The following is a 9735-nucleotide window of genomic DNA, read 5'->3' as shown; positions in this document are numbered from 1 at the left end:
TTCCCACTTGCGTTTCAGACCGTTAAAATAGGGCCCTTAGTGTACTTCATAAGCACAAAATTATTGTACTCGGTGTGTTATTTTCGAGTACTTAAAAACGTACTTAATATACTAATGATATATCATTATTGCTACTTAAGATATACTAAAATACATCTTAGTGTACTTGACTGTACTTTTTTGAGACACCATTAAGTTGAACTTAAAAGTACTTAAGTACACTTTTCTCTACTAATACTGTACTTATTTATAATGTTCTTTAGTTCGATTTAAAGTATACTTAAATCCACTTTTAAGATTACTATTGATACATCTAGAATATACTGGAAATGTATTTCTAATTTAATCATAATGTATTGCCATTGTACTTTAAATATATTTACAAAAAACACATAAAAATTAAAAAGGTGTACTAAAGCATACTATAGTTCATCTTATTGTTGTCTCAAAATAGTACAGATAAGTACACTAAGTTGTAATTTAGTATGTCTAAAGTAGCACTCATGATATATCATTAGTATACTAAGTATATTGTTAGCACATTGAAAATAATATACTGCGAGTACACTAATTATATGTGCAGAAAGTATACTAGATGTATTTCATTAGTACACTTCAACAGTACACAGAAAGTATATTTTTTCTATAATTATTTTGAATTTCAAATTACTTTTAAGTAAACATAAAAAATATTTAGAACATACTTGAGGTAGAAATAAAGTTTATTTTTAACATGCACGGCATGACAGGGTACAAAATACATCTTTAACAACATTTTCAAACTGTTTCTCTTCATCGTACCATTGCTAGTAATGACAGGGATGAACATTAAACTGAAACTGACTTTTGAAAACATTAAAAAACATTAAACATTAAACTGACTGTTGAAACTTTTACATGTGAAACATTCACAGTTTGTTTAAACTCAAAATGTATGTCCACCAAAGAAAAAACAAATAAGAAATTATTACAAACAGTTACTGATTTACTGCTTACTGTTTCTTTTTGCTCACAAAATTCTCATTGTTACACTTTCTCCGAATCACCCTCACATCAGACACATTTGTTCCTGGAAATTCAGCAATAACTGTATCTGTAAAATAGAAAAGGACAAATAAAATGGTGTTACAAATCATGCTTTTCCAGAGTTATCACATTAGCAAGAAGGGGGCATACATACATGAGGGCAATCTGAAACATGTTGCTTCTGGCTATGGCCAAGGCAAGGGTAGAGGCATAAAAACAAAATGATAATAAGGAAAAATAGACTTAACTAATACTTACCAACAAGGGCACTCAGCTTTTCCGGATTTAGCTGCTCTTTCGCTGTTCCAGTAAGCCCTGGTTTTCCTGTGAGAGTCGAGGATGCCAAAACATCCCGCCCAAAGAGGAGCACAGTTAAGTCCTGTGTGAACAGGGACATTCTTGTTCGGTTGAGTCTTTTGAAACAGGTTTTGCTGACCTGCACCCCCTTGTTGCCAAGGGAAATCTGTGTCCAGGAAATAGAGTTAGTCAATTATTAGAAATGGTATTAGGAATACGTTGCTGGAATGCATTTCCTAAAAGACAAAGCCGAACTATTGAATGCCAAATATTAGTTAAGTTGTAATTTCTGCAAGTGGTCTTCAATGAATTAAAGCATAATTTCTGAACAACTGCATGCTGAAATGGAAAAAGCAGTTTATCTCAAATACAGTACTTGCAAATGTGGGTCGAGACTACAGAGACAAAACTGCTAACAGTCAAGTAGTTTGCAACAATTTTGGATGAAATGTTTCCTGTAATAAAAAGGCAGTATTTACAAAACGTGTATAAATGCAAAACATACCATTCCTGGAGCTGGACTGGAAGAACCAGAACATGTACTGTCAGTGTCCATGACAGGTGGCATTCTCTTCATGGTTGCAATAAGATCTTTGACACACTTGACTAAGGCTGGTATTTCTGCATTAAGGAAAAAAGAAAACACAAGTCACAGATATATGAGAGATAAGGCAATTCTTCTTTGTATGAATACCTTTCAGAGCATCCATCACTTCCTGTTGCATGCCAACACTGGATCTGGGCTGATCCATCAGGACACTCTCCTCTTCACTTTCCCCTTGGGAGAGGTCCTGCATAAATGAAAATGTCAACAATGCTATGTTAGTATGACTCACCTGGAGTGTAGTGTCGTGTTTCTTACATTTTCTTACAAGCGAAGGCGGATTATTGTGAACATTTCCCCTGGGTTTACATTCCTCTTCCTCACGATAACAGCATTTCAGTCAAATTGTCATTTTCCTTGATATTCCGTGTTAAAAAGTAGATTGCGTTTTTATTGCTCAATTCCACGATTCCGTCCACGATCCTGTGATCGTGGAAACAATAGGGCCCTAATTCTACTTTTATTTCTTGCGTTTTGTAAATACTTACAGTTGATCCCGAAGCCTGAGGTGGGTCAAATAAGTCCACATTGGTGTCTATGTCTGTATCGTCTTCATTTGTCAAGGGGGTGGAGGTTGTTTGCTTTCTTCTCAGCAGCGAGGATTTCAGTTGGGAAAGGGCTCGGTCTCTTGCAGCCTTTGTCATCTTCGGCTTCTTAAACAAAGGGCAGAAAAAGTAAAATGTTAAACTGCTAAACAAGAGAGGGGTAAATATCCATCTTTGTAGATGTTTGTAGAATCTATCACCTACTGTACAGCTTATTAAGGTATTGTCAGACCATATTTCACCAGAGGAACAGTACTCGCTACTCACAATTTTATCTTTTCATATCATACAATTTGTCACGTGTTGTAGTAGTTTTTGTACCTACTAAACAGTCAGTATTTGAAAAACTAAAACAGCTGGAGTGCCACCATCCACTTCTGCAACTGCACTGCTGTCAAACCTACAGCCACTTATGATGAAAAATATGTCTTATCATCCCACAATATTCCCTTATTCCCGTAAATACTTGAAGAACTCGTGATGGGTCAATCTGTGTTTCATCATCATCTGAAGTGAGACTGGAAGTTGCCGTAATTTTTTTCTTCTGTACCGAAGAGAAAGTAATAAAGGGTAATAAAGTCATGCCATCATATATATGCAAATTAGCACATGACGTTATCTATTGAGATCCAGGACTTTTCCTGCAGGCTTTAGCTACTTCCCACTGAAAATAGTTGGCAACACTGTTATCGGCTTTGTTATAGACAAATTTGAATGCCGTCAGAACTATCTCTAAAATTAGTGGTATTGCAGCATCCCTGGTTGCAACACAATAGCCTATAACTATTAATTAAAGTGTGTTTTCTAAAGAAACTACCAACACAAGCAACAAAAATAACCTTTGGTTTGCTTCCATCATGTGTTGTGGTACAAGGTGTGGTCCTTCTTGCAACTGCCATGTGCCAGATGTCCTCATCCTTGAGGAAGGCTTCTTTTTTCCCCATCAACTCCTTGTAGTTGTCTGTAACCACAACCATACATAAGACAAAACTGTCAAAACCATGTTTTTACCCTCTTTTGCTCAATATTTTAGATATTTTGTGCGTCAACAACAAGTCACTTTAAGTCTTTTTATAAACATAGTTACACTATGTTTATAAAAGTTTAAAATTAAATTACCCAAGGTAAACATTAACAATCATTAGCATAAGCCACTGGAAAATTCTTTATCAAATCATCACCAACAGTGGTGGCTGGCAAGTGCCATCATAAGACATTTGTAAAAAAAAATTCTTGTCATTTTCTTTACAGTGGGCAATTTGTGCTAAACATTCTCCACACAGCACGCTCACAAATGTTCACACAAAATCTCATCTGAAATTGCACTAAATTAGCACCATTTACACTAGCATTAGCTGGGAGCGTGTCTATGTTCCCCGGGTCCCCCTCTTTGTATGAGACTGGGGAACATAGGAACCTTTTTCAAAAAAAGGGTTCTATCTTCCCGGTCTGTTACTTTTTCTCACCATTACTGCCAAATTCCGGCCGAGATAACTACCATTTAATGTCTTTACCTTTTGTGGAAGAGGGAGAGACGTCGGAGAACCTGACGCAGTCTATTCATACGCCGGTAATCAAACCCCGAGAAGCCCAATCCCTACAAGAGCTTCCCACGGCCATCCGGAGGCGCACAGAGCTTTTGGCCGTGATATTATTATACAATTATATTAGATTATATACTATTATATAAAGAGCTCCGGGTGTCGAAAATAGGTCCTATGCTCCCCGCTTTTCCCAAAAAGGGTCCTATGCTCCCCGGTATGTATGGCTACAGGGGAACATAGGACCCTTTTTGGGAAAAACGGGGAACATAGGACCTTTAAAAAAAAAAAAGAGTCACATTTGAAGAATAGTCCATATGAATGCGCGGATATCCATGCCGGAAAACAGTTAGTCCAGGGAGCTTATCCTCGGCCAGGTAGCGATTCAAAAACAAACAAAGTGATACAAAGTATCACTGTTTGTTTGTAAACAGTGATACAGAGTATCACTGTTTACAATGATGTTTACAATGATATTTACAGTGATACAAAGTACACACCGTACAGGCAAATGGACAAAATCCGTCCAGTATTTCTTTACACAATGCGTGAAGTAGGGTAAGAGACAAAAAGTAGGGTAAGAGACAAAAAAACAAGGAAAAAAGCTGCTCTACGTGCCGACCGGTCGACCGCATGAGCAGTGACCATGGCGACATGAATGATAAGTTTGCCTATTATCTTAGTCATTAGTAGAATAATGGTTCCCCAGCACACTTGTATCCATCCGTCTTCACTGTAGAGGTCCGGCTGTTTTAATATCTGAACGAGCTTCTGTCTGTACTGAGGTGCCACAATCTCAGTACTTTCGACGTGAATTGTGTTGTCCTTCAAATAAAACATCCCGAACTTGAACTGCGCATTGTAAGTAACTCAACTGCGAAAACGGTTCCCTCAGCAATCAGCATCTACATCTGCAAGCAGATTGCATTCGGGGGTAACCAATCAGCGGCAGCACAGCGCCACGAATACGTGCGCACGCATGCGCACGTATCACGTTGTTGCCATGGCGGCGCGCACGGTCGCAGCGGCTTATAACGGCTCTTCCCTTTCGGTGCTTTATTTGTTTTTTATACTTTTATTTACGTTTTTGTTTGTGTCTATTACGCAAGGAAACAATTGCTACAGTAGACAGGCTTTACTGGACGTTGGTTTCCACCGAAAATCACCGGTCACAGCCGACTTTCACTGCCACAACAACATCCCGGACGAGATAGCAAGACCACCAGGCTCTCCGTGGATCGTAATCAGCTGCGGCAGGCGGCGCCGACGGAGAAGGGAGAGGAAGCAGAAGCGGGGACGTCGCTCCGGCCTCCTGGCAAGACTGAGGAAAGACCCACATAAGCCTCCTCTACCGAGTATGTTCCTCTCCAACGCAAGATCTCTGACCCACAAAATGGACGAGCTTGAACTACTCGCCAACGGTAACCGCTATGTACGAGACTGTTGCGTGTCTGTAATATCTGAGACATGGCTTCACCCGTCGATCCCGGACGCAGCCGTACAGCTGGGGGGGCGCACCGTCCACCGCTGGGATCGCAACAAAGACTCCGGTAAGAGCAGAGGAGGTGGTTTGTGCATCTTTATACACAACAGCTGGTCTATAAACACAACAACTATAGACACACACTACTCCCCGGACTTAGAGTACATTACAGTTAAATGTCGCCCATTTTTTCTGCCCAGAGAGTTAACAGTAGTGCTAATCACGGCTGTTTACATTCCTCCCGATGCCAACGTTGGCATAGCTCTCTCTCTACTGCTAAAAGCCATAAACACTCAGCAGCGTGCTCACCCCGACGGTGTTCACATCATAGCTGGTGATTTTAATCAGGCAAACTTAAAGTCTGTCCTGCCGAAGTTTTATCAGCACGTGAAGTGTCCGACCAGAGGGAAAAACACATTGGACCATGTTTACACTAACATTAAACATGCTTACAGAGCCATACCACTACCTCACTTAGGCCAGTCAGACCACCTCTCTCTGCTCCTTACCCCGGCATACACCCCTCTCAGGAGAAGTGCACCACTACAGACCTAAACCATCACCACGTGGCCTCAGGATGCACTTTCCCAACTACAAGACTGTTTCCTACACACCGAGTGGGATGTTTTTAAACACCAGGACCTGGCTGTCCACACAGAATCTGTACTTTCCTACATCAAGTACTGCGTGGGAAACGTCACAGTGGACAAACGCATTCGTGTGTTCCCCAACCAGAAGCCCTGGATGACCAGCCAGGTCAGGTCTGGAGACAGAGAGCAGTACAGCGCTGCTAGAGCCGACCTGAGGAGGGGAATTAAGAAGGCAAAGGAGGAAAATAGAGGATCACCTCTCTGAAAACAACCCACGGCAGGTGTGGCAAGGCATTCAACAGTTGACAAACTACAGGGGACGCAACACAACAACTGTGAACTCAAGTATCTCGCTGGCAGAAGAACTGAACTTCTTCTTTGCCCGCTTCGAGACATCAAGGACATCACAGACCTCAGCTTCATCACCACCCCAGCCCCCACCAGCTCACAGCACCCACTCACTGACTGTACAGGTGCAGGATGTGAGACGTGTGCTTAGTGGATTCAACCCCAGGAAAGCTGCCGGACCAGACGGACTTCCTGGGAAGGTCCTCAAGGGCTGTGCTGACCAGCTCTCAGAGGTCTTCACAACAATTTTCAACCTCTCCCTGACACAGGCCATCATCCCAGCCTGTCTGAAGTCCTCCACCATCATCCCCGTACCCAAGAAATCAGCACCGGACACTCTGAATGACTACCGCCCAGTAGCACTCACACCCATCATTATGAAGTGCTTTGAGCGGCTGGTCCTACACCACATTAAAGGCTACCTCCCCCCCACCTTAGATCCTCACCAGTTCGCTTACAGAGCGAACAGATCCACCGAGGACGCCATTGCCATAGCCCTTCATGCTGCGCTGAGTCACCTGGAACACCGGGAGAGCTACGTCAGGATGCTCTTCATTGACTACAGCTCAGCCTTCAACACCATCATCCTGGCTATCCTGGTCTGCAAACTGTCAGCTCTGGGTCTCGACCCGCTCACCTGTTCCTGGATTAGTGACTTCCTCACAAATCGACCCCAGAAGGTGAAACTCGGTCCCCACTTCTCCTCCACCCGCACCCTCAGCACAGGCTCTCCACAGGGGTGTGTGCTGAGCCCACTCCTGTACTCTCTGTACACCTTCGACTGCAGTCCCACCCACCCCAGCAACACCATAGTGAAGTTTGCGGACGACACAACGGTGGTGGGACTGATCTCAGAGGGAGACGAGTCTGCCTACAGGGATGAGATCCTGAAGTTAACATCGTGGTGTTCAGACAACAACCTGGCATTGAACATCACAAAAACTAAGGAGATCATCCTGGACTTCAGGAAAAGCAGAGCAGACCCGGCTTCCCTCTACATCAACGGTGACTGTGTAGAGAGAGTCCACACCTTCCGCTTCCTGGGCACCATGATCTCTGCTGGCCTCTCCTGGACTGCCAACACGGCGGCGGTCGTCAAGAAGGCTCAGCAGCGGCTTCACTTCCTCAGGGTGCTCAGGAGGAACAACGTGGGAGAGAAGCTGCTGGTGACCTTCTACCGCGCCACCATCGAAAGTCTTCTGACGTTCTGTATCTCAGTGTGGTTTTCACAGTGCACTGAGGCAGAGCGGAAGAAACTCCAGGGAGTGGTAAACACCGCACAGAGGATCACCGGCTGCCCCCTCCCCTCCCTGAAGGACATATACATCTCCCGCTGCCTAAGCAGAGCGGAGAGAATCACAAAGGACAGCTCCCACCCTGGCTTTCACCTGTTCGACCTGATGCCCTCTGGCAGGCGCTATAGGTCCATCAGAACCAGGTCTTCACGGTTCAGAGACGGCTTCTTCCCAAAAGCTGTATCCACCCTGAACACACACATGCACTGACCCCCGACTGACTGACCCCCCCCTAACCTCCCACTGCTGTATTGTACTTTACTTTATTTTACTTTATTATTTATTTATTTTACATTATTTACATTTCTATTTGGTATACTGTTGTTCTTGTTCTATTTATTTATTTATTTATTTCTCGAATGCACCAATTGGGAAAGCTTACTAAAAATTTCGTTGTACTTGACTCGTGCAATGACAATAAAAGGCTTTCTATTCTATTCTATTTCTATTCTATCAGTAATAGGTAAAGTAAATCACCATGGATGTATTTTACCGGGCTTAAGGAAAAACTGTAAAACCGCCCGCAGACATGGCACCCAAAAGACATTACAAAGAATATCTGCTGGATGAGTCGAGCCAACCTTCAAAGGCAACCAAATACAGACGGCTAGCAAACAAGAAAGAGGTATTTGACCTTTCACATTTATTTTATTATCAACAACAGCAGTGATTATAGAATAAGTCTTAAAGGGGACTTATTATACCACCAGGTGTGAGTGTGATTAGCCTTACAAGCCGTTTCGAAAATCGGCCTAATATGACATCACTAGTGGGTGTGTCCACCTAGATCTGTGCTGGATAGATGAGCAATGTTTACTTCAGTCCACTGGGTAGGCTGGTAGATAGATCTATCCAGCACAGATCTAGGTGGACACACCCACTAGTGATGTCATATTAGGCAGATTTTCGAAACGGCTTGTAAAGCCTGCCACACACATAAAGATTTTATAAATCTCAACCGATTTTTTATCTGTGGAGACCCCACACATTAAGATTACATTAACAGTTTTGATCGTATTGTGTGTGGTGTCCTGCGATATTCCAAACACAGCACACCACACACATAAAGATTTGTCTTCAGACGCACTAGAATCTTGTCCCTCAAGCAAGAAATCTCGCGTGAACAAACGTGATCTGACGTAGTACTCTGACTGACCTGTGGGGGCAGTCACACCAAAAATAGTCATTGAACTAACTACAAGAAGAAGTGAAGAAGAGCGAGTGTAAACCGGTGTAAACTCATGGAGGACCAGCTGGATACCGACTGCATGATGGTGGTTTTGGGATTAATCCTAACTGAAAAATCCCTTAACTTTAACTGTCTTCGCCATATTTGTGGTATTCAGGGATATCGTAGCCATGGAGATAGCTCGTTATAATTCCGTGTTCAGTCAGCTCGCTCTTTATTGGTTAAATTCAATATTACGTCACGTTGGAGACTCCCGATTGTCGGCTTCCCCCCCACAAAAGACGTTTGACACCATAACGTTCTCCGCCGATAATCTTAAATATTGAACATGTTTAATACTTACGATTATCGGCGCCGACTGATTTCGGAGCCGATTGTCGGCCGAATTTCACTCTTAACACACCACACACTACAAGAGAATCTTATAAAATAATCTTAAGAGCTTAAGATAATCGGGCGATGTCTGTCCGTGATCGGAAGGGGGAAAATCGGGGCAAAATCAGCCCGATTATCTTTATGTGTGTGGCCGGCTTAAGGCTAATCACACTCACACCTGGTGGTATAATAAGTCCCCTTTAATTTTAAACGCAAGGACCTTCTTGTTCATTGCAGAATACTTTAAACTGCAGAGGGAATTACAAGAATTACCTCAGGGCATCCTGTACAACTAACAATAAAGAGGTTGTGAAAGAGGTAGACCATTTTTTTCGTTCGCAACAATATGAATTGCAGATAGTGTTACATGCAAGTTGACATTGCAACTGCACTCCCCAGATTCCACTTTCAAATAACGGTGAACGAACATATTCTCTGGAGG

At 42.8% G+C, this 9735-nt stretch overlaps 1 protein-coding gene across 2 annotated transcripts; it reads right to left on the bottom strand.

Moving 5' to 3' along the window:
* Window positions 1-715: 715 nt before the first annotated feature.
* On the bottom strand, window positions 716-3577 carry LOC115554142 (uncharacterized). Of its 2 annotated transcripts, none has more exons than XM_030370771.1 (6): window positions 3312-3577; window positions 2416-2577; window positions 2018-2114; window positions 1829-1944; window positions 1285-1489; window positions 716-1093 (listed from the first exon to the last, which is right to left on the bottom strand). In XM_030370771.1, the coding sequence occupies exons 1-6, from the start codon at window positions 3447-3449 to the stop codon at window positions 993-995; spliced, it is 819 nt and encodes a 272-aa protein (XP_030226631.1). In that variant the 5' UTR covers window positions 3450-3577; the 3' UTR covers window positions 716-992. The 2 variants fall into 2 exon arrangements, with proteins under 2 accessions (XP_030226631.1, XP_030226630.1); XM_030370770.1 differs by having other exon boundaries at window positions 2416-2580; window positions 3312-3575.
* Between the last annotated feature and the right edge of the window lie 6158 nt (window positions 3578-9735).

This window comes from Gadus morhua, chromosome 11 (genome assembly GCF_902167405.1).
Source record: "Gadus morhua chromosome 11, gadMor3.0, whole genome shotgun sequence".
Lineage (NCBI taxonomy): Eukaryota > Metazoa > Chordata > Actinopteri > Gadiformes > Gadidae > Gadus > Gadus morhua.
The sequence above is the reverse complement of the archived record's forward strand: the minus strand, read 5'-3'. Positions and strand labels throughout refer to the sequence as shown.

Excerpts from the sequence above, each read along its gene's own strand:
- LOC115554142 (XM_030370770.1), bottom strand. The coding sequence starts at position 3,449 with ATGGTTGTGGTTACAGACAACTACAAGGAGTTGATGGGGAAAAAAGAA. Across the intron at positions 2,581-3,311 it reads ATGATGGAAGCAAACCAAAG|AAGCCGAAGATGACAAAGGC; the intron begins GTTATTTTTGTT and ends CCTTTGTTTAAG. Across the intron at positions 2,115-2,415 it reads CTCAGGCTTCGGGATCAACT|GACCTCTCCCAAGGGGAAAG; the intron begins GTAAGTATTTAC and ends TCATTTATGCAG.